The 24,193-nt window shown below is 57.9% G+C and overlaps 1 protein-coding gene across 10 annotated transcripts; it reads right to left on the bottom strand.

The window, feature by feature from the left end:
• Window positions 1-61: 61 nt before the first annotated feature.
• C4H1orf159 (chromosome 4 C1orf159 homolog) lies at window positions 62-23,846 on the bottom strand. Of its 10 annotated transcripts, XM_047726445.1 has the most exons (10): window positions 23,403-23,843; window positions 11,438-11,675; window positions 11,253-11,340; window positions 8,905-8,980; window positions 5,994-6,155; window positions 5,632-5,697; window positions 4,009-4,143; window positions 2,788-2,813; window positions 2,660-2,690; window positions 1,037-1,277 (listed from the first exon to the last, which is right to left on the bottom strand). In XM_047726445.1, the coding sequence occupies exons 3-10, from the start codon at window positions 11,322-11,324 to the stop codon at window positions 1,180-1,182; spliced, it is 666 nt and encodes a 221-aa protein (XP_047582401.1). In that variant the 5' UTR covers window positions 11,325-11,340; window positions 11,438-11,675; window positions 23,403-23,843; the 3' UTR covers window positions 1,037-1,179. The 10 variants fall into 10 exon arrangements, with proteins under 10 accessions (XP_047582394.1, XP_047582393.1, XP_047582396.1 ...); XM_047726438.1 differs by having other exon boundaries at window positions 62-1,277; window positions 2,660-2,813; window positions 11,438-11,517; window positions 23,403-23,845; XM_047726437.1 differs by lacking the exon at window positions 23,403-23,843 and having other exon boundaries at window positions 62-1,277; window positions 2,660-2,813; window positions 11,438-11,517; window positions 11,641-11,675.
• Between the last annotated feature and the right edge of the window lie 347 nt (window positions 23,847-24,193).

Raw genomic sequence — 24,193 nt, 5'->3', positions numbered from 1 at the left:
CGGTAGTGCAGGTGGGGCTTCATGCTTGCTGAGGAGCAGATGAACTCGGGAGCAGGAAGAATGGGGGAAGAAAGCCCTGAATAGTTTATTGACACTGATTGGAAGCTGGCGCGCCCTCTCAGCCGCTGGACCAGTGGTTCAAGTAAACGCTTGGGACAGGCGTCACGGTGCGGAAGGGACACAGGAGCTGAGCGTGCAGGCCCTGCCTTGGGCCCCTGGGACACGGCCCAGGCGTCGAAGGACAGAGATCAGTCCCGAATGAGAATGTGGGAAGATCAGTGCCGAGCCCAGTGTGTGAGAGATGGCCACAAACGCTCCTTTCTCTTGGGGACCCCGGTCTATGTGTAACCAGCCGGGGCCAGAAATGCATCTCCAGGCCTGGGGCAATTGGGGCAGGACCACTGGCCAGCATGGCCCTCCACAGGTCCTTTGAGACCAGGCTACCCAGGCAGAAGTCACAGGTGAATGTCACCCTGGGTGGACATGGCCTTGATCTCCAGCAGTTCAGGCCAGAGCCCGTTCCTGGGCCCAACATGGAGAGCGGATCATGGGCAGGAGACAGAGGAGGAAAGCAGTCTCTCTGCCTTTTCTGCTTAAAACTGACCCAAGTCAGTAAGAAACCAGGAAGCTCGCCTCTGCAGCTCCCGGAAGTGTGTGGTGGGCTTGGGCTTGGGGGTCGGGGGGTGGGGCCTTGGCTATAGGACAGCCCGGTGGGCGCCTCAGCCTTGGAGGGGCCAGTGCTCAAATCACACCTCCCCATGCCTGGACACCATCCGAGAGGGGATGCCAGGAGGCCAACCGGCCTGGTGGTGTGGGGATGTCTGCCCATGGTGGGCTTGGAAAGGCTGAGGGGCCGAGCCCCCAGCGTTGCCAGGCATGGAGCAGCCCAGCAGGCCTCATAGGCTCTTGACCGCTGGGAGCAGTCTCTCCCGAGGGACCCAGACCCCCGACCCCCGCCGCAGTCTCCAGCCTGGCTCAAGGACGCGGCTCCCAGGCCATTACACTGAGCAGCCGTTGGGGGGGTGGAAGCACTTGTGGCCACATCTACTGCTGGGAGGTGGCCACGCTGAGTCAGGGGCTGTGTCCAGACCTGACCCGAGGCCTCGCCAGGCAGCACCTGCCCTTCGTGTGCTGGCTTCTCTCCAAGGCGGTGTGCGGAGCTGTGGGTGGGTCCCCGCGTCAGACATTGCTGACCCGGGCCTCCACCGAGGAGATGGCCGTGGAGCCTGTGTCCCCGTCCAAGGGCCGCTCGCGCCTGACATAACGCGGCTTCCGCACTGAAACAGGGTCAGAGACAGGCAGGGTCAGAGTGGGGCCGGGACGGGAAGGATGGCCCTGGGTACTGGCCCTCCCTGGAGCTCCTAGGGGTGGGGTGCGGAGCAGTCAAGGGGAGGAGGTCCCACTGAGCCCCAGCCCGTGAGCGGAGTTGCTGCTGCTTCAGGGAGTGTCTGATGAAGGCCTCACTCATCACAGACACCAGTGCCCCGCGCCCCAAGCACCTCGGCCTGGGTGAGGGCCTTGCTCTCACAAGACACAGAGGCAACGGGTCCCATGATGCACACAGGGTGGCCCCCAAATGAACCCATGTCTGAAGCCCCAGAAGCTGCAGGTGCGACCTTACTTGGAAAAGGGAATTTGCAGATGTGATTAAGGATCTTGAGATGAGATCCTCCTGGATTATCTGGGGGGGGGCCCCTAAATCCAGCGACCAGCGTCCTCCCAAGAGGGAGCAGAGGGAGGAGACCCGGGAGAAGCCCCATGAAGACAGGGCCAAGTGGTGTGGTCACCAGCCCAGGGACGCCTAGAGCCACTGGGGGCTGCAAGTTCCCTCCCCTAGAGACTCAGGAGGGAGTGCCCCCCCAGCCCCCACCTTGACTTCTGCCTTCTGGCCTCCTGGACCGTGAGAGAGTACATTTCTGTCGTTTCAAGCCCCCGCCTGTGACCACCGTTACGGGGGCCCTGGGGGACTGACACAGGGAAGTTCGAGATGCTTCTAGATGGTACTGGGTTAGAGAAATCAGAAACAAGTATTCTCTAGAACAGAGCAGATGTAGCCTTGTCCCCACAGAAGAGGGACATCCTCCCCTGTCCCCACTCCAGACTTGCGCACAGCAGCAACAACACAGACTGTGGAGGCCAGGAGACTCCTGCTCCATGGCCTGTAGCTGGCGACCACGGGCCAGTCCCCCAACCTCTCTGTGCTCATGGGGCCGTCTGGAACAGGGCTGACCAGTGCACCTACTCCTGGAATCATCTGAGGTGGGGCACGTCTGACCCAGTCATCTGAAGTACCAGCCGCTCTGGAGGGACCGCAGGAAGGCCCTACGCCCAGGCCAGCCTGCTCCCCACACCCGCCACCCAGGCAGAGCTGGGACTTGGTGAGGGCCACGCGCAGGCTGCGGGGTGGCCTCAGACTCTGTGCTGGGGGTTCTCGTTCTCTCCCAAGACTCAACATGTCAGGAGTAAAATGTCAGGAATCAAAAGGAACAGAAGGGAAAGGTAGGACAGCTGTGGTTGGTTGGGGGGGACCTGGCCCGTGTCCTGAGAGCCGCAGGGCCAGGCGCCCGTGGAACCCAGCCCTGCAGCATCCCTGAAGAGTGGCCGACCCCAAGGGCAGGAGAATTTTGAAATTTTCCCCTTGAGATGAGGGCTGACATACCTGAAGGGTGCGGCGGGGGGATCATGGCAGCCTTGAAAAGGAGAAAAGGCACAGTGAGAAGAGCGGGCGGCCCCCAGCCCTGGGGCCCACGACACGGGGCGCTCGGCCCATCCTTGCAGGTTACTTACAGCTTCGCCAGGCTGCAGGGCAGGGGCTGCGGGCAAACACGGGGGTCACCTGGGGCAGGGGTCCCGCGCCTGGGGTCCCAGGGCCTGCAGAGGCTCTTTCCCCCACTCCAGGCTCGGCCCAGTCCCTCCTCCACACGACCACCCAGCAGGGCCCGGGGCCTGGCTGTCTGTCCGGCCACACTGCCCACCTGCTCTTGGGGTGGGGGCCCCCAAGCACCCCAGGGAGAGCCGCCCTTCCCGGCCTCTTGGCAGAGCGACAAGCCAGCCCTCAGAAGGCACACTGCCATTGGTCTCCGGCACCACCAGGAACACAGGCACGAGGACGCCTTCAGCCCCAGGGGAGGCCCAGGGCTGGGGCCATGCCTCAGAGAGACCCCCGCAGGGCCCTCCTCTCACCTCCACTGGGGAGGTTGCTATGCGTCCCTGTGCTCTTGGTGGCCGCCTAGGCTGACCAAGCCCAGCTCTGGGGGTGTTCAGGAGCAGAGGCCCCAAGCGGGTCTACCGCAGCCACCACGCTGGCACACCAGGACCCCCATGGCCACTCCCGTGCGGCAGCCTCCCTGGGCTGACCCAGGAGGACCCGTCCCGACCGGCCCGGGTCAGGTCCTGGGCGCTCCAAGGCCCCAGGGGGCACCCAGCGCTGGCTCTGCATGGGCAGACGGGGTCTCCCGGAGGCCAGACGAGGAGGCTCTGGCTTCTCACCCACTAGCACTGTCTACGGAAGAGTCCGTGCGGGTGGCCGGACCACCTGCCTGGCACCCCGAGGGCACAGCAGGAGTGACGCCCACCTCTTCCAGAGGGAGGCAGGTCCGGCATCCAAGCCCAGAGCCAGCTAGGGTGGCAGGGACCCCAGGGTCCCCCACTCCCGGTGGGGGGCAGGATGGGGGGAGGACGCCGCAGGCAGGTGGCCCCAAGATGTCACCTCCCCCCACCCCCACTCAGCAGCCCCGCCGTGACGGCCCCCAGTGGAGTCACACCGACACCTTCACCCTGAGAGCCCACGGGGCCTACACGGGAGCCTCCCTAAGCCAGGCCACCCCTCTTACTCAGACACAAGGACCACGGACAAGCCGGTCCCCTTTCTGTTTTGTGAGGAGTTTCTCCGGCTGGACAGTGGCGTCTGGAGCCCCAGCCCCTGCTTCTCTGTGTCCCCTAGGCAGGCCCCGGGGCCCCACCGGGGGTGTGCACTGCCCAGCACCCTTCCGGCACCCTCCCGCGTACCTTTGCCTCTTCCGTAGAACACTTTGGGGAGTGTACTGGTGCGCTTCAGGTAGAAGCAGCCGGCCACAGAGAGGATGAGGCCGGAGCTGACCAACAGTGTCCCCAGGAAGAGGGAGGCCGCCACCTGAGGGCTCCCTGCAAGCAAAGTGAGTGGCTGCCTGGGTGGGCCTCAGAGGGCCTCCCCAGACCCCCGTCCCCGGAACACGCCTGTGCCCTCACAGGTTCCGCACCCAGGGGCTTGGGTCCCTTGCAGGCCCAGACGCCTGGCTGTGGGGTCTGAGGGGCTCAGGCTCCCTAGGCCTCAGGCTTGTCACAGGGAGGTGGGGTGCTGAGGGCTAGGGTGCCAGGCCCTGGGGTCCCCATCTCCCCCGGCGCAGACTATGGGGCCCCACACCCCGGCCCGGTCACAGCCTTTCACTCACAGGCAGGGGCTCCCTGTCCCTAGGCGGCCTTCCTGGTGCCGTGACGCCTGCCCTTCTCCACAACACGGGGTCAGGATGGGTGGGCGGGCCCACGGCTGGGGGCTCTGGAGGGTAACTGTGGGGCAAGTGCTCTTAGACGCCCGTGGAGGGGCAGCTCTCCGACCCGGAGACACAGGCATGAGGTGCGGCCACTGCTGTGTTGAAATCTAGGGGCATGAGTCCTGGTAGATTTGGCGTGTCCTGCCCCGAATTTGCTGCACTGGAAAAGGGCTCTGGAACCAGACTTGCCAGCCTTCCTCCAATGGTACCCCCACTGCCAGACCCAGCACGGTGTTACAGGAGGTCGGGGCCATCTGCGCCGACCCCACCCTAAAACTCGGCTGTCCTGGAGGCGGCCTCGGTGGCCTAGGTCAGCGCAAGGCCACTTGCGTCTGGTCCTGAAACCCGTGCAGAAAGCCGGAGCCCTCAGGCCAGGTCCAACATGCACACCCTCCGCTGAAGGCACCGTGACTGGGGGACACACAGCCCCCATTACGACCTGGTCACCTGAGAAGAGGAGGTAACCACTCTTGGGGCAGGTCCTGCTCCCTGACTGCTGTGGCCCCTGCAGCACGGCCGAGCCTCCACGGCTGGTGGGCCACACATCAGATAGGACGGGATACGAGCTGAGGACAGAGCGAGCAGGAGGTGGGCACTGTGTCTTCCCCATGAGGCCCAGGCTGTGGTGGGCGCTCTTGCCTGACATGCGGTGTTTGCAGTCTGAGCCCTATACCCTCAGGAGAGCCTCAGGGGATGGGGGTGAGGGGGCCTCAGGGCGCCGTTCCATCGCCAGCCAACTGAGCGTCCTAAGCTCCCATGGACTGGGGTGCTGGGTGGGCCAGGCCCGGGGCAAAGGGTGAGGTGCGCAGCTGTCAGGGTTTCCACTCACAAGACTTGCTCAGGGGCATGTGTGAGGGCCTCCTGCCTGTGCCCAGTGACCCCAGCCCCAGGGGCTGCTGGCTCCACCAGCCCTGCTCTGTGGTCAGGCGGGTCCCTAACCACAGATCTCCTGCCTGGGCTGCAGTAGGACCTTGGCCATGGTGGTGGCCCTGCTGAGGCTAGCGTAAGTGGTCATGTGCACTGGGAATAGCAGACGGCGACCCCCTCCTCCACCAGGACCTGGGCAGAGGCCCTGCCCTCACCTGGTGAGCCAGAGACTTACCGAGATTTGGCTGCCCGGGCGTCCCTGTGCTCCGGTTCACCGGGAACTGGGCGCCCCAGCCAGCGACTGTGGGGAAGCAGAGCCATCAGTGCAGCTGGCTCCCGGGGCAGGTCCAGACCACACACAGGGACGCTGCTGAAGATTCCCAGGGAGCCAGCGACACCGCGCAGTGGGGAATCACGGGTCGGAAACCAGAAAGGGAGGAGGCCGTGGGGACAGAGCAGCCCTCACCCCACGGCTGTCCTGCACAGACAAGAGGACTTGGGGAGAGAGGGGACCGGGTGGGGGGGTCCCCTCAATGGACGGTGGTCCAGGGAAAGTGGGCCACCTGTGGCTGTGGGGACAAGAAGGGCAAGTCCCACCTGTTCCTCCAGAACTTGGAGACGCAGCCCCTCGGTGGGACGTAGGCCAGGTGGGCCCGGCAGGGGGAGCCACGGGGCGGCCACTGCACTCAGAGCTGTAGGTACCATTCCTGCAGCGGACGCAGTGGACACTGCCGTCCTCATTCTGGTGCCTGTAGCAGCCTGTGCAGGAGACAGTGCGTCAGCCCCTGCCTTTGGGCTTTGTCCATATTCTGAGATTGTGAAACTCAGAATTCATCCAAGAATGCTCACTAGCTCGTTCTGGAAGCCTGGGTGGAATGGCGCATTCAATTTCAGAAAAAGACCCACTTGACAGGAGCCGTACAGAGCTCTCACCCCCGGGGCTCCTGTGGGCTCCTTTCCTGCACATCTTGTAAAATACCCCGGACAGCCCGGGAACCCAAGACAGGCAAGTGCCGTGCGCGGCCTGTGCTCTGGAGAGGACTGCGGCAGCCTGGCCACTGGGCCCTCCCCTGCCTCCACAGGAGCCGTAGGGGACCAGGCCCACGCCCTTGGTGGCACTGTCTCCAGTCCAGGTGTGTCCCTTGCCCCTCTGTTGCCCCCATCCCTGGGGAGGTCCCAGAGAGATGCCACTACAAGCAGCTCAGCCTTGCCTGGCGCTAGGAGCAGCCCGGCTCCCACTGGCCAGCGGTTTACAGACCATCCGTTTTGCTGACCAGTCAGGGCACCCCTTAAGGGGAGGAACTGTGTCTTACACCTTGATTTTTCCTTCATATCTCCCACGTTGAGCCCAGCGGCTGGGCAGATACATGCTGGATCAACGCTGAGTGCGGGCCCTGAGCTGGACCTGATCCTAGAGCTGCGCTGGGGGCAGCGTCCGGAGGCAACCCACAGGCCACACGTCCTTCATGGTGAATTTTACTGATGTTTAATCCACACACAGTGTGTCACTGTGAGATGAAGGCCTTTCTGCAGGGACACCAAGTGGATGGCAGGGCTGAAGCCTGACCACAGCAGGGCCTGTGGTGCTGTGGGCCCAGAGACCTGGGAACAGCGGGGTGCGGGGTTGGTAACTGGGCAAAAGCTGCCCAGGGCTGCCGGCCTCCTGGAGGCCCCGGGCTGGGCTGTTGTGTGCAGGGACAAGGGACAGCTAGAGAGCCAGCACCGGTGACCAGAAAGACCAAGGAGCTTGTTATGAAGCCAAGAAGCCCCTTTGAAAAACTACGGATTCCGGGCTTACTGGCTTTTCAGCCTCGCAGGTGAACCAGGTCACTTCCAGGCAAGTCCAGGAAACTGAGGATATCGGGACCTTGAGAAGAGAGGAATTCACCAGAATCTAGAGGTATTGCAGGTGAGGTCTGATGGCCAGTCCTTGGCTTGGCTTCCCGGCCTCGGGAGTCCAATCTAGGGTCCCTTGTGGAAAGGTCCAGCAAGGTGGACTCAGAGAGCCTAAGTGGTCAGTCACTGTCCTCGCTGCACGTACGTGGCCGCGTGTGTGAGGCCGGACTTATTCTAAGAGCAAACCCATGTCTCGCCGTGACGGTCTTTGGTAGGAGTCGGGGTGACGTGTCTGCGAGGCACCTGCGTGGGCGTCAGACCCCGCTGCTGTTCATCGTGTCTGAGGATCTGTTCACCCGTGCGCTGGGGGCTCCTGAAACCTCCCAGTCTCCTCCAACACGTGGCTACGACTCTCCAAACGAACATTTCCGCTTTCCTCCCGCCCTCCTGACTTGGAATCAGTAAGAACTGAAAGTGCCCTTTTCCCAGCGCCTGCAGGCTGCGGCCAGATGTGAGGACGCACGCTCCGGAGAAACCCCTCGCTGCCTCCCATGCGGCCCCCGAGAAAGTCCGCGAGAGCCCCACGGCCTCCGCGGCGACACGCACGGCGCCAGCCCGAACCCGTCAGACCCTGCGTCTGTGTCCTCCCTCCCCGACTCGGCCTCGACTCCAACGTCTAGCGCGCACTTAGCCGACTGCCCTGCAGGAAAACTAGACTTCAAGTTGGCTCCAACCGTCAACATTTTTCTTTTGTTTCCCAAGAAATGCCCCTTACTCAACACCCGACTGCTCGCACCACGCGGCGGCCCCGCTCGGGGAGGCCTGCCTGCCCGCGGGCTCCGGACACCGGCGCGCCCGCCGCGGGGGACTGACCGCCGCCCGGCCGAGAGGCCCCTCTGGCGAGGCGCGGGACGGTGACTCACACTCGCGCTTTTCTTCCGGTTCCATCGACACCTTTTCTCCCCCTTTGCCAGGCTCTTATCTCACAACTTCCAAACTTCCAATCCAACTCTCTCTGCAGTTTGGCTTTTTTGGGTTTAAGATTTTATTTATTTGACAGAGACACAGCGAAAGAAGGAACACAGGCAGGGGAGTGGGACAGGGAAAAGCAGTCTTCCCGCCGAGCAGGGAGCCCGATGCGGGCTCCCTCCAAGGACCCAGGGATCATGACCTGAGCCGAAAGCAGCCGCTTAACAACTGAGCCCCCCAGGCGCCCCAGCTTGGCTTTAATATGTGAAACATTCTGGGAATAAAGTTCCCAACGGGGGACTGAGGGAAACCATAATATGCCTCTTGCACACAAGACATATTTCCAGCTGAAGACCCTTAAAAGAAGCAGGAGCAAGAGGGGCCCTGGCCTCCCTTCCTGTCCCCGAGAAGCAGGAGACAGAGGCCCCACGTGGAGGTCGCCCATGCCATAGGAGGAAACACAGTCCCCACCAGAGACCAAGAGCCAGCCGGGAAGGAGGCTCGGCTGGGGTCCTGTCTCTTCCCCGCTGCTTCTGCCCACGCTCCTGGCCCCTCGCCTACATCCCGGGCACCCCCAGTGTCCTTCCTGAGGGGACTGTGTGCCCGCCTGCTCCCACCAGCCAAGGGGACCTCCACAGCATTCGCGCGAGCACTGGCCTGGTCACCAAGGCCGGTCAAGGTCGGCTGGTGCAAAGCAGCTTACCTGGACCACACAGGTTTGTGCCCCCGCAGGTGGTGTTGACGTCCAGCACGTCCACACAACACTCAGGCTGCTGGCCCTAGAGGGGAGAGAGCGGTGAGCTCCCAGAGCCCATGGCTGGGGGCTCGGGGGAGACAAGTAGGCCAGGCTGAAAACGGCACCCACAGAGGTTACCGCATGAGCCAGGTCCAGTGCCCACAGCTCTGGCCTCTTCTAAATTCTGAATCGGGTGACCATCCCTTGTTAGCCAGAGCGAGGGGAGCACACGTAGCCACCCCACATGGACACTTCCTGGGACAGAACTTGAGGTCCCCAGTGAGTGTCTGAAACGGAATAAACAAGCACGTTCCTAAGCAGCAGATTCCCAGAAGCCAGGAAGGGGGTCCCTTGGGGGCCCACTCAGAGAGGCCGACCAGAGGCCCGGGCTGGGGCAACCTGGTGGGGCAGGGAGTGGTCCTAAGGGTACTGCTTGGGCTGTGGGTGCGCTCTGGTCTATGCAGTCACTGTCCTCCACTGCCCGCCTGGCTGACCACTCAGGCCTTGCCTAGGACGTGCTGGGTGCTTGTGGCCCTTTCTGCAGGCAGGTCTCTGGGGTCTGGAGCACAGCTACCGCCACTCAGCCCCACGGACCACAAGTAGGTAGAGGGTGGGGCACTTCAACCCAAAACATTATTTATAGGCAAACCTCTGTGATACTGTGGATTCCGTTCCAGAACACAATAAAGTGAATCAAGTGAATTTTTTGTTTTCTAGTGTACGTAAGTTACATTTATACTATACTGAGGTCTCTGAAGTGCGCAACTGCATTGTGTCTAGAACACAAGGTACGCGGCTTAACTTAAAATACTTTACCGATACAAAATGCTGACCATCACCGAGATTTTAGCAGGTCATAATCACTGATCACAGGTCACCATAACAAACAGGACAGTCATGAAGAAGCCTGAACCGCTGCAAGGATTCCCCACACATGGCACAGAGGCATGCTGTGAGTACCTGCTGTGACACCTGCTGTGACACCTGCTCTCAGCACCTGCTCTGAGCAGCTGCTGACACCTGCTGTGAGCCCTGCTCTGAGCACCTGCTGTGAGCCCTGCCGTGAGCACATGCCGCAGAAACAGGGCACCCACGGGGTACGCAACAGCAGATGGCCCCAGGCCCTCCATCTGTAAAAAGCGTACAGTCTGCAAAGTGCGACAGAACAAGGTGTGCCTGCGTTACCCACCACCTGCCAAATGGCGGCTTTGAAAATTAAACAATTAGAGGTGCTAAACCCCTCACTCCAGCTCCACATGTGGGCTCCTTCCCAGGAAAAGGAAACATATGTTTTTCTAGACTGTAATAAAATATGAAGATAAACCCATGCACCCATGGCCTCCCCGGTAAGGCAAGTCTGCCCTTTGCTGCCCAGAAAGGAGTCACCCCACAGGTCCTGGCCGTGCTATTCTCAGCCCCCTGTAGCTGCCCTCCAGCAGGGGTTCCCGGGGGGGGGTCCCCAAAGAGGAAGTGCTCAGACCAGGGCAGCCTGTGGGTCAGGAACTCATGCCTGCTGCGTGTACCAAGGAGGCTCCAAGTGGGGAACAGACGTGCTGAGCTCTGGCATTTACAGGACCAGACTTGAGGGGTTCCCAGCGGAAGCTTGGCTCAGTGTGTATCTATCACAGCTGAACTTTTGTTTCTTATGACGAACACAGGGAGCAGTGAGGGGTGTCTAAGGAATGGTGTGGAGTTCCCACACCACCACAGGAGGGGTCCAAGGCCAGTTCATGGCTGAGGTCAAGCCCACGAGGGACACTCCAGCCATCCCACTGCCCCGCCCCTGGCAGAGGTAGAGTGGCTGGAAGTCCCCATCCTCTGGAAGGCCTGGATGATGTGTGGCTGGGTGGACGCGGACACGGCCGGGCACAGCATACCCGTGTCACCGGCCCGGGAGAGCAAGGACACCTGGCCGCAAGAGGCCTGGGGCAGACCTTGCCTGATGGTGCCGTCGCTTGCCCAGAGCACACAGTCTCCCCCCACCCCGAGCTGGGCAGGCAGCCTGCAGGCTGCATTCAGTGCCAGAGGCCCTTTTCTAGCTCCAGCAACAAGATCCATTTGGCAAAGAGAACAAAAAGGTTCTGGGGGCAGAACAGAGTGGGTGGCAGGTGGGGAACATGTGTTTGCTGCTCTCCAGGAGGCACGGGCTTCTCTGACCCCGAGAGTGGCCACAGTCAGTTGTCCCCAGGGCCAGAGCAACAGTGACCCCCAAAGGTTGAAGGGTGAGTTCCCTCTGGGTGCAGGGCGCACTGCCTCCAGAAAGGACTCCAACGTCACTTCCCGGCACTCACGCCCCTGGGTGATGGGACACCTACCGCACTTTCCGAGGATTTGCTGGCAACTTCCACCAGGAGGCCCACCAGGAGAACGGCACGCTGGAGTGCCATGTTCCAGAACACCGGTCTGCAACAGACGGGGGCACCGTGCAGACGGGGCACCATGCACATGCGGCTGCCTCCTCCCAGGGCACCAGGCGGGGGCCGAGGTGCAGGACCCTTACCTGGCCCTCCGAGATGGGAGCTGCAGACATCCAGAGGCAGGGCGGGATCGCTAAGAAGCCGCAGACCCCTGGTCCCAGGCCTGCGAATCAAGATAGACGGTGAGGCCCGTTGTTGGTAGGCTCGCCCGACTTACTGAAAGGACGCCCCGGAGCTGAGGACTGCAGGGGCTGTCCTCAACCCCTCTGGATCTGGACGGACTCACTCCTTGCTCCAAAGCTCTCAGCCATTCACGGCCTCCTGAAAGGACGAAGCAGAAGGGCGTTCGACTCATGAGCTTGGGGAGGACGTGTCCACCTGCCATCTCGCTCTGTCCTAGGGAAACGCCCATTCAAGCATCTCACCAAGAGGCAGAGCACCTTGGCAATGAGACAACCCTGGGGCCAACACAGACCCATCGGGGAGCCTCGGCCTCCTCGTCATTTTCTACTGCTTGCCCTGCCCTTGTCCTGGAAACTGCAGGCGCGATGTCATCTTGGGTGATGGAAGCGCCATCTAGAGCCGCGACTGAGGACGGCTCCGGAGTGAGAGCAGCGGGAGCGGCAGAACAGCCCATGCACTACAGGCGCCTCTCGTGACACCAGCAAACTCCAACCCCGAAGCCCGTGTGGTCTGGGACTGAAGCTGTCACATTCCCAATGCGGCCAGAGAAAACTAATCTGCACAGACCCTGCAGTAAATGAAGTTTTCGACAAATCCCTGTTGGCCCGCAACACAGTGACCGTGATCCTAATCCCTCGGCGACACAGCTGGCTAAATACTTGGACATTTAAAAGCCACCTCTAAAAAGACTTCTTACTCGACAAAAAGAGCTGTTACTCAGGGCACCTGTTCAGGTTCCTGGAGACAAAGCTTCCACGGCAGCAACTGGGTCAGCAAGGAACACACGGTGGGCCAGGGAACGAGAAGCCCCTCCCTCATCGGCCTCAGGACCAGGCGGCGGCGGGTGAGTTCCAGCCTGGGGGGCCCTGGGCAAGAGCCCCATCGCCACAGGTGTCGGACAGCCTCCTTGCACTGTGGGCCCAGGCTTCTGAGCATGGGGAAGGTGACGCATGCGTGACAGCAATATTGGGGCAGGGGCTGTGGCTCTGTCCTAGCCCTGCAGAAGCAGGAGCGACCTATCAGGCCTTGCTAAGAGCCCCCTCCCTGCCCCTTATTCATGCCATCCCATTTAAAATGCATCCAAAATGCACCTTCTCTTTTCTTGGACAATTGCTGACATCATAGATGCACTGACCCTCACCCACAGGCTGTGATCAAATCTCTTCCTTTTTGTCTGTTTCATGTGTGCTCCGCAGAGACCATCTCTCTCTGCCTTGTGGAAACCCTAACAGTCATGGACCCTTCAGTTCACTCTGTGGTAAGAAGCATCTCCAGGGTCATACTAAGTCATAAAACACCCTTTCAATTCAGGAAATCAGAAGTCCAAGATTTATTTTTTTAAAGATTTTATTTGAGGCAGAGGGAGGGAGAGGGAGAGAGTATGAGCGCAAGCAGTGGGGAGGGGCTGAGGGAGGTGGGGAGACTCCCTACGGAGCACGGAGCCCAACCTGAGGCTCCATCCCAGGACCCTGAGGTCATGACCCGAGCTGAAGACAGACGCTTAACACACTGAGCCCCCCAGGCGCCCTCAGAAGTCCCAGATTTTACTCAACGCTTTCATCTGCCAGTTAGTCGATGTTCCTGGGTGTAAACTGCCCAAAACCGGCCGCGGCCATCTAAAGCACACCACCGGTGCGCTCAGACACACGGAGCGGAATGTCCCTGCCACTGCGGGGGGAGCCTGAGCCCCTCTGCCGTCCCTCCCTCCAGCCTGGCCTCAGGCATCCACAGGCCTCCGTCCCGGAGGACCAGCTTGCGCGGTCTCAAATCCGACGTCAACGAGCCACACGGCGTGCCCACTTCTGCGCCCGGCTCCTTCCACCGAGCCAGTCGTCTCCAGAGTCAGCAGCACGTCATTCCCCTCATGGCTGAACGGTAACTCCGTGGTGACAGTGACAGCGTGGCCTTCGCCCTCCACCTGCTGACGGACGCCAGGGCTGTTTCTGGACTGCAGAGGCTATCAATAAAGCTCTGTGGACATTTTTGTACGTGTCTCTGTGTGGACATTGTCTTCATTCCTCTTGGGAGATACTTAGGACTGGAACGACGGGGTCAAGGCAAGTGTTTATTTACCTTTCTAAGCGGCTGCCCTGTCTCCCACGGGGAGTATTTCAAGAATTCCCTTCAGTGTATCTTCTGGCTCTTTGGTTATGCTTCTTTGCATACTTTTATAACTGCTGCTCCAGGGACTGCCACATGCACCCTCTCCCCCACCGACGGAGAGTGCGGCACGGCTGCCTCTAAGCAGAGAAGCCTTGAAACCCCACAGGCTCTCGTGCCCTTCACCATTCTCGGGGCCACAACTGTATACATTCCATACACGAGAAATGTCTGAATTTTTTAAGACGCACGTACTTAAAACACTTCCCCTAACATTCACTGTGCCTGATGCCCAACCTCGTTCATGAGATCCGAGTTTCTCTCTGCTACTGACCTTCAGGCTACAAAAACTTCTTCAGCATTTTTAGCAGTGCACGCTTGACAGCAACAAATTTTATCAGTTTCCCTTTCTCCGAAAATACTTCTATTTAACATTCACTCTTGGAGGATATAGAATTCTTCTAATATTTTAGGTGCAGTCCCACTCACCTCCTGCCTCTGTGGCTCCTGATTCAGTCTTTACAATGCTATACTGTATGTGATCTGTTGCTTTTCTCTGCTTTCAAGATTTTCAAAGTTAATCTTAAATTTTCAATAATTTGCAAATGATGTGTCTAAGTGTGACTTTATTCCATTTTTCCTATATGTCTTTCACCAAGTCTGGAAAGGTTTTAGTCATTGTTCCTAAACGTATCTCTTCTGCCCCACTGTGCGTCTCCCCTTTCCTCTGGAGCCTGTGATTACCCGTGTCCTAGACACTTACCCTAATCAGTCCCCCTTTTTCCTTCAGACGAGATGACTTCTAGCAATCTCTGATGTCACCAACTATTTCCTGTCACTCTCATTCTACTATGACCACTCAGTAAAGTTTTCATTTCAGACGCTCTATTTTTCAGTTCTTAAATTTCCATTTGGCTCATTAAAAATGTGTGTGTGTGTGTGTGTGTGTGTGTGTGTACATATCCTATTTCCTTACAGGGATTTCCTATATTTTTGTTCAAGAGGAGTGTATCCTTTACCTCACTGAATATAGTTATTAAACCTACTTTAAAGTGTTTGTTTGAGGGGCGCCTGGGGGGCTCAACTGTTAAGCCTCTGCCTTCGGCGCAGGTCATGATCCCAGGGTCCTGGGATCGAGCCCCGTGTTGGGCTCCCCGCTTGGTGGGGAGCGTGCTTCTCCCTCTGCCTGCTGCTCCCCCATTTGTGCTCTCTCCCTGTCAAATAATACATAATCTTTAAAAAATAAAATAAAGTGTTTGTTTGACCACAATCTGTAAGGAACTTACCAAGCTCAACATCCCCAAAACAAATAATCCAGTTAAGAAATGGGCAGAAGAGGGGCGCCTGGGTGGCTCAGTGGGTTGAGCCGCTGCCTTCGGCTCAGGTCATGATCTCAGGGTCCTGGGATCGAGCCCCGCATCGGGCTCTCTGCTCAGCGGGGAGCCTGCTTCCTCCTCTCTCTCTGCCTGCCTCTCTGCCTACTTGTGATCTCTGTCAAATAAATAAAAAAATAAAATCTTAAAAAAAAAAAAAGAAATGGGCAGAAGACATGAATACACATTTTTCCAAAGACGACATCCAGACGATTAAAGACACAAGAAAAGATGCGCAGCATCGCTCGACGTCAGGGAAACACAAATCAAAACCACAGTGAGGCGTCCTCACACCAGTCAGAACGGCCGAAATCAACAGCACAAGAAGCAACAGGCCTTGGCGAGGCTGTGGAGAAAGGGGAGCCTCATGCACTGTTGCTGGGAACCCAAGCTGGTGCAGCCACTCTGGAAAACAGCGTGGAAGGTCCTGAAAAAGTTAAAAATAGGGGCACCTGGGTGGCTCAGTGGGTTAAGCTTCCGCCTTCAGCTCGGATCATGATCTCAGGGTCCCGGGATCAAGCCCCATGTTGGGCTTCAGGCTCAGAGCGGGGTGGCGGGGTGGTGGTGTCTGCTTGAGATTCTCTTTCTCCCTCTGCCCCTCCCCCCATGAATAAAGAAATAAATCTTTTTGAAGAGAGTTAAAAACAGAATCGCCCTATGACCCAGCAACTGCACTACTATTCACTCACAGATACACAAGTGCAGCTCCGAAGGGCCACATGCACCCTGATATTTCTAGTAGCGTCGTGAACAGCAGACAGTCTACGAGCAGCGCCCAAACGCGACTGATGAACGGACAGAGCAGATGTGGTGTGTGTACAACAGGACAGTACTCGGCCACCAAAGACAAGGAAATCTTGCCACTTGCAGGGACATGGACGGAGCTGGTACGTATCACGCTGAGCACAGTCAGTCAGTCAGGGAGAAGACAAATACCAAATTACTTCACCCATGTGGAACTTAAGAAACAAAACACGGAAACATATGGGAGAGCGGGAAACAGAGGGGAACACACCATAAGACACTGAGAGACAGAACAAACCGAGGCCTGATGAAGGGAGGTGGGGGGGGTGGGCAAGGCGGGGGAGGGGCACTCGGGCGGGCACCCGCCGCGAGCACTGGGTGTTCTGTGTAAGTGAGGAGCCGCCAAATTCTACCCTGAAACCAATCCTGTGCTAACTAACTAGAATGTAAGTAAAAATTGGGAGGGAAGTGTTTGTGTGATCATCCAGCACCTGGGTCACAACATAATTAGCATCTATGGATTGTCCCGTCCCTCGAGAGCGACTCCTCTTGCTGCGGCTGTTCGAGGCTCAGTCACTCCAGATGGGACCCAGTACACGGCCAATGCTATGTGGAGACTAGACTTGATTAAATTCCTCTGAAGAAAGTTAATGTTAAAAACCCTCAGCAAAAAAAAAAAAAAAAAAAAACCTCTCAGCAAACTAAAACTAGAAGGAAATACACCAAACCTGATAAAAGACATCTCTAAAAAACCTGCAGCTAACACCATACTAACAATGAAATATAGGGCATTTCCCCCGAAGACTGAAGACATCATGGGTATCCAATCTTAGCATTTCTCTTCAATGCTGTCCTGTAGATGCCAACGCAGCAAGGAGAGAGCCAATACAGGGTCTCTGTGCAGATGGAACGACTACTTACATGGAGAACCCTAACAAATGTACAGAAAAAGCTAGTGTAACTGATGAGTGAACTTAGCAATGTTCCAAGAATATAAAGTCAATACACAAATCTACTGTTGTTTCTATGTACCAGCAACAACTAATTGGAAAATGAAACCTAGATATTCACAACGGCATGTAAAAAGAAACCGCTGGTTCCTGCGGATAAATTTACTCTAAGATATGTAAGACCTAGATACTGAGAACTAGAAAACACTGCTGAAATTCAACATCTAACAGGGGAAGGACGTGCCGTTATGGCGTATATTATATGCGCCATTTGTATGTAATGGAAATGTCCATTAACCCATGTCAGTGGGTTAGAGAATTCAATATTATTAAGATGTAAGCTGCCCTACATATTTTATACTTGACAAAGTGCCGATCAAAATTACAGAAGCTTTTGGGGCGCCTGGGTGGCTCAGCGGGTTAAGCCGCTGCCTTCGGCTCGGGTCATGATCGCAGGGTCCTGGGATCGAGCCCCGCATCGGGCTCTCTGCTCGGCGGAGAGCCTGCTTCCTCCTCTCTCTGTGCCTGCCTCTCTGCCTGCTTGTGATCTCTCTCTGTCAAATAAATAAATAAAAAATCTTTAAAAAAAATAAATAAAAAAAAATTAAAAAAAAATTACAGAAGCTTTTATTTTGAGGAATTCACAAGCTGATTCTTTTTTTCCACAAGCCGATGCTAAAATTTACAAGAAAATGCTTAGGGGCGCCTGGGTGGCTCAGTGGATTAAGCCTCTGCCTTCGGCTCAGGTCGTCATCCCAGAGATCAAGCCCTGCCTCGGGCTCTCTGCTCAGCGGGGAGTCTGCTTCCTCCTCTCTCTGTCTACGTGTGATCTCTCTCTGTCAAATAAATAAATAAAATCTTTTTTTAAAAAAATGCTTAGGGGCGCCTGGGTGGCTCGGTGGGTTAAAGCCTCTGCCTTCGGCTCAGGTCGTGATCCCGGGGTCCAGGGATCGAGCCCCGCATCAGGCTCTCTGCTCGGCGGGGAGCCTGCTTCCTCCTCTCTCTCTGCCTGCCTCTCTGCTTACTTGTGGTCTCTGTCTGTCAAATAAATTTAAAAAAAAAATGCTTAGAACCTAGAAGAGCCAAAGCAGCTCTTTTTTGTTTTGTTTTTTCAAAGATTTGTAATTTATTTGACAGAGACACACAGCGAGAGAGGGAACACAAGCAGGGGCAGCGGGAGAGGGAGAAGCAGGCTTCCCGCCGAGCAGAGAGCCTGATGTGGGGCTCGGTCCGGGACTCTGGAATCATGACCTGAGCCAAAGGCAGCCGCTTAACGACTGAGCCACCCATGCGCAAAGCAGTTTTTAAAAAGAAGATAGCGGATTTACACGCCCTCACCTGAAGACTTATAAAGGCACAAGACAGTTGGATTGATTAAAGTACAAACAGATCGATGTAACCAATCAGAATCCAGAAATAACACAGATGATTTTTGACAAGATGCCAAAGTAATTCAATGGAGAAAAATAGTTTTGCAACAAATGGTGCCAGACAACCGGCTACACACAGGGAATAAAAACTAGACGCACACTCAGATCAGATGAGGAAATTAGAGATGGATCGTGAAGCTAAACACACACACACACACAAAAATCTACAAAGCTTCTAGAAGAAAAAGCAGGAGACCATCTTGGTGACTTGCTTAGGCAAAGACTTTTAGAAAGGACACTGAAAGCATGAACTGAAAAAGAAAACCAAGCCATAAATTAAACTTATCAATATCAAAAACATCTCATCAAAATACACCATTATGGTGGATACAAGTCTATGCATTTTTCAAAACCCATAAAAGCATATGTCACAGAGAACAAAGTTTAATGTATACAAAAAAAAATTAAAGAGAATGTCAGGGATCTCAAGGCGGAACACAGACTGTGACCACTGATTTTAACGGCCAGAAGTCTGTGACATCAACATGCTGAAGGGGTTGGGAAACAAGGAGCTGACCCCAGCACGTCTGGAACATGATGTTGGCCTGGGAGGCTACAGATAAAAAGGACCACACACGAACACTGTCCTCTCGTCAGGAAACTCGCTTCTTGTGGGTATGGAATGCGGGTGAACAATTCTGAAACTGCTTTATGTGCACACGGAGGCCGGGCTGGGCTGGACAGATACGAAAATGGATGGTGGGGGACGGGGTGCCTTGGTGGCGCAGCTGGTTAAGCAGCTGACTCTTGATGTCGGCTCAGGTCGTGACCTCACGGTCCTGGGATCGAGCCCCGGGTGGGGTATGGAGCCTACGTGGGATTCTCTCTCTCCCTCTGCCTCCTACCCCCCGCCTCAGGTAGAAAGAAAGACAGAAGCAAAGAAAGGAAGGAGGGAGGGAGGAAATGGAAGGTGGATGGTGGGAGCCAGGGTCGGACAGGAAGGCTGCAAGCAAGCGTGTTCCGGGCTACAGTCACAGACACACACACAGAACAGCCCCGCCCGCCGGGACGCCCGCCGGCAGGGACCCCAGGGCCCAGATCCTGGCTTCTACACACCGTCCTCCAGTAAGAGAAACAGGGCTCCTTGGAGAACTGGCTGACTCGGGCTGAGCCAGGCAGGCACGACGAGCCCGGAGCATCCGGCAGCGCCAGCGGGGAGGGAAGTACCCCGGCCCCAACCGAGAAGGCGCCCCTGCGGCCCAGGCCGGAACGACGTGCGCGGGGAAACCAGCGCTGGAGCGTCCCCACACGCGACAAACACCCAGGAGCCCCCGCTGACGGAAGGAGGGGGCCAGAGAAAGCCTCCTTCCTGAAGTCCTCCCTGCCGCCACCCCACCGCGGGGGTCTCGGCTCATTCCCACCCGGTGCAGGGCGACTGCCTCACTGGGCGGCCGCCAGAGAAGACAGGAGGGAGACCAGACGCCCGGCAGGCACCACCCGGACCAGGTGGCCAGGCCAACGTACCCCAGGCTGTCCGCCAGACGCCAGCCACCCCCCGACAGCCTGGGACGACAGGGCCACCTCACCACCAGGGTGTTCTCTCCCAAACCCACGACCCCCCTCTACCCACTGCGAAACACAGCAGACAAACCCAGAATGAGGGACGTCCGACCCAACACCTGTGCAGTCCTCCTCAAACCTGTCACCGTCATGAGAACACCAGAGAGTCCAAGACACCAGCCCACCCCAGAAAGGACAAAGGAGCTGGGACACTCAACGCACTGCGGGACCTGGACAGGGTCACCAAGGAACCGAGTGAAATCTTAAGTCTGCAGTGTAGACAACAGGGTCATAGCACTGCGGCTTCTCAGCTTCTACAAAGGCTCTGCGCAGTCCTAAGTGCGGATATTAGAGGAAACTGGCCATCCTGCCACTTTTCTGCCAATCTAGAACTACTCCAAAGTTTCTTAAGTGTATTTTTAAAATAAGCCACTAATAAAATGAATAAGCAAGTCAAAGAACGGGAGATCGTATTTGCAATATGGTCCGACAAGCTGTTACCCAGAAGATAAAAAAGCACTTTTACAACTTGATAGTTTTTTAAAAAGGACAAAACACTCGATCGGACATTTCGGAAAAGAGGTGCGAATGGCGACAAGTGGTGGAAAAGTGCTCAGCATCACTGAGCTCTAGGAAACGCAGATTAAGGCCCCCAGGACACTCTGTTCAGCAGGCCCTTTGGGCAGGGTCGCACGCAGGGATTTTCCCAAGAGAAAGAAAAACACACCATAGAAAATGTGCACAAGGACCCCTTAGTCATACAAGCCAAAGCCCAGAAACCCCACCAATTGCCTCATAGGACTGATAAGGGCACCTGGGTGCGTCCCAGGTGTGCCAACCCAGCAACACCCCGGGGCTGAGGCCCAGGTGCCCAGGGCCGAGATTCCAGAGACCCGGCGGCTGGCGCGGGCCCTTCCCGGGTGCGGGTGGGGCCTGCTTGCCGTGTCCCCTGGCCTCCCCTGGGCCTGCGAGCAGATTTCTCTCTCTTCTCATAAAGGCACTAATCCCACCACGCGGCGCACCCGCACGACTTCGTCTAACCACCACCACCTCCTGAAGGTCCCTCCAAACACCAAAGCACTGGGAGGCTCCAAACGTGGATCCGGGGGACATGACCATTCAGCCCACAACACGAGGGACCTGTCACGGATGACAGAATCGTCTCCTATCTCGGCAGGTGTGCAGGTCACACAGCTGGATGCGGCTGTCAAAACTGGGCAAACTGGGCCTATGTGTCTCACTGTGCGGGCGTCACCCAGTAACTAACTGAAGAGATGCCATTCATTTTAAAAATCGTCCTGGAGCCCGAAAGTTAGAGAACTGGGTAAAAACATGTCTACGTGGTAGTGGAAGAATTGGTGAGAATTTAATTGTACAAAACTGTCTCGCAGCTCACTTTCCTTACAAGAATCAGTCTGAGTGAAGACACAGAGCCTCCAGGTCGCTGTGATTCTGAACAAGTAACGCATCGGGGTTAAGTGGGTGGGGTTGCGTGTGGTCCGCAAACAAGGGAAGGTGCTGACGGGACCACCTCGTAAACCCGCCCTCCAGCCAGGAGCCTCGCCTGAGTGACCACACAAATATCCACCGCAGCTCCGACCCCCGCCTTCGGCAGCCGTGGCTGGACGGCGGAGTAGGGGAGGCGGGGGAGGGGGGTCTTCAGCTCTGGGTCTCCTGCACTGATGGGGGCACAAGGCCGGCCCACCGGACCTCCCCCCATCAGAGAACTTACTGTTGGTTATTCTCTCGGCAAGCAGAGGAAGCAAGCATGGAGTCTGACGCTCAGGAAAAAGTAAGAACTTGCTGCGCTAAACATCCCATCTCGGGGTGCATGGGGGGCTCAGTGGGTTAAAGCTCTGCCTCGGCTCAGGTCATGGTCTCAGGGTCCTGGGATCCAGTCCTGCATCGGGCTCTCTGCTTGGCAGGGAGTCTGCTTCCCCCTCTCTCTGCCTGCCTCTCTGCCTGCTTGTGATCTCTGTCAAATAAATAAAATTTTTTTTTAAAGATTTTATTTATTTATTTGACAGAGAGAAATCACAAGTAGGCAGAGAGGCAGGCAGAGAGAGAGGAGGCAGCAGGCTCCCCGCTGAGCAGAAAGCCCGATGCAGGGCTTGAACCCAGGACCTGGGATCATGACCTGAGCCGAAGGCAGCGGCTTAACCCACTGAGCCACCCAGGCGCCCCTAAATAAAATATTTTTAATAAAAAAAAAAAAAAACATCCCATCTCACGCTGTGATAGAAAGTAAATGCTCAGTGGGTTAAGCCTCTGCCTTCGGCTCAGGTCATGGTCTCAGGGTCCTGGGATCGAGCCCCGCATCGGGCTCTCTGCTCGGCCGGGAGCCTGCTTCTCCCACTCTCTCTGCCGTCTGTCAAGTAAATAAATAAAATCTTAAAATTAAAAAAAAAGTAAGTAAACGCTGCCAACGACCTCACGGGACGTAAGGGAACATTCCAGCCCGCTGACATGTATGGCAGATGCCAGGAATGGCATGTGGACACCCAGTGCCCAGCATTACGTGGGCTCCACACACCTGAGGGGTCTGCACCCCCTGGAGCTGGCGGGGGGCGGGGGGGGGTCTGCATGCTGGAAAACCACTCCCGCATCCTTGGCCTTGGGGATGCGGAATTCCCAGGGCTTCAGTGCTACAGTCCCTCTTCCGATGAGCTAGATGACAAATCGCAGCTCACCTTGGATATGAGAGTAAGTGAAGGGTTGGGAGGTGCCTCTGGGGTCCTGGGGTGCTGCCTGTGGACCAGTCCACTCAGGAGATCACCCACCAAGACATCCATTTGCTCTGCTTTGGGGAGGAACATGCTAGGGCAGGGGTCGGGGGGTGCATGTGCTAGGAAAACCAACTTTCTGGATAATTCAGGTTTTACTTCCTTCTAGGAATTTCTAAAAACAATGTGGCCATTAAGATTCTGGCTGAACACAGACTACTGACCAGCGGCGCTTCCCCGGGAGTGGGAATGGGAGCAATCCGGGTGGGCCATCCCCAGCCCAGGCCGCCTCCACCAGGCCTCCCCGGGGCTAAAACCCACGAGAAAGACAAGACCCAAGTCCGCCCCCTCCGCAGAGCGCAGCCACACCAAGAAAACCACAAAGACGGGGCCAAGTGTGACAGCTCCGAGTTTCACAGACGAAGCGGTTAAGAAGGCTCAGAAAACAGTTTTTGCGGGGAGAAGCTGCGTTTGCCAAAACGCTCTTCCGTGAAGGCCCGAAAAGCCGCATCCCGACGTATCCGAACGACCTGGTCTTAACACACACTTGAACGAACTCCTCAGTGTCGCGGCGCCAACGCACTCCTCGAACGCCCACCGTCCGACGCAACCCGGACTGCTTCGGGCCACACACCGGCCAAGAGCCCGGCTACCGGGGAGAGCGCCAGCCTGGCGACGGCTTCCCGGGCACCCGGGGCCTCCCTCTGCCGCCTGGGCTCGCTCCCGAGGGCGCGGCCTCCTGGGGCTCCCCCGACTTCGGGGACGTGGGGGGGGGCCTAAGTCCGGCCACCGACGAGCTCCCTTAGCGGACTGCACCTGCGGGACACTCGGTAGCCCGAGGGGGACCGGGTCCCCGCGGCCCTTTGTCCCGGCTCTGCGCCCCGCGCCGCCTGCGAGACCGCCCGGCCCGGGCGTCCGCGCCCCAAGGCCGCCCCCCTGCGCCCCTGCCCCTGCCCCTGCTCCCGCCCCCGGCCCGCCCCCGCCCGCCCCCGGTCCGCCCCCCGGGCCCCACCGTCCGCGCTCCCGCCCCCGGCCCCTCACTCACCCCCGCGCCCTTAGCGTTCCTCTTTCGTACCCCCCGCCCTCCGGGCGGTCGGGCCACGCTCCCTGGGATTTGTAGTCTTTCTGCCGCCTCCACCCCAGTACCAGGCAGCGCGACTCCCAGCTTCAAACTACAGCTCCCGGCAGTCCCCGCGAGAACTCCCTCTCCCCGGATGGGTTCTGGCCCAGAGCTCTCGCGAGGCCATGGGAGGCGCGCGGAGCAACCTAGGAAGTGTAGGCTAGGGCGCCCGGGTCCTAATGGCCCGGCCCCAGACCGAGCTGGGAAGGAAAAGAACTACACTCCCCAGGAGTCCACGCGCGCCGGCCATCTTTGGCGTTGCTAGGAGACGCGAGGATGCGAACCAGCGCGTGGCTGCGCCGCAGCCGCGGTGCTCCCTCTGCGCCGCGCCAGCTGGGATCCGTGCGGGGCGGCGGCGGTGGCGCGCTGCGGCGGCGGCAGTGAGCGCAGGTGTGACCTCCCGCCCGCGACTAGCTTACGTGACCGGACAAGGCCCGGACAAGGCAAAGCAAAAGCTCCTCCGGGAGGCGAGAACGTGTCCCCCGATGAGCAGGGGGCGGAATCTGCACTTCCCGCCTCAGGCCCGGGGCGTCCCCCCCGCGGCCTTTCGGAGCCCTGTGTCCTGGCTGGTGGCAAGAGGCCGGCGCTTGGCCCCAGCGGGGAGCCGCGGAGGGACCCAGCCTCCGAAAGGTTCCTGTTGGTGCCGTTCTCGGTGCGGAGCCCGCGGAGGGAACCTCTGTTGCTCCCCTTGCGGACCCGCTGGGCCGCTGCGGAGA

This window comes from Lutra lutra, chromosome 4 (assembly GCF_902655055.1).
Source record: "Lutra lutra chromosome 4, mLutLut1.2, whole genome shotgun sequence".
Classification (NCBI taxonomy): domain Eukaryota; kingdom Metazoa; phylum Chordata; class Mammalia; order Carnivora; family Mustelidae; genus Lutra; species Lutra lutra.
Note: the sequence above shows the minus strand (reverse complement) of the source record. Positions and strands in the feature narration are given on the sequence as shown.

Bases quoted from the DNA above. Each gene is read 5' to 3' on its own strand.
- C4H1orf159 (XM_047726435.1), bottom strand. From the start codon at position 11,665: ATGGCTGAGAGCTTTGGAGCAAGGA. The intron at 8,981-11,437 runs GTAAGGGTCCTG...TCTCCCCTCTAG, and splicing joins CTCCCATCTCGGAGGGCCAG to GGCCAGCAGCCTGAGTGTTG. The intron at 6,156-8,904 runs GTAAGCTGCTTT...TCTCCTGCACAG, and splicing joins CACAAACCTGTGTGGTCCAG to GCTGCTACAGGCACCAGAAT.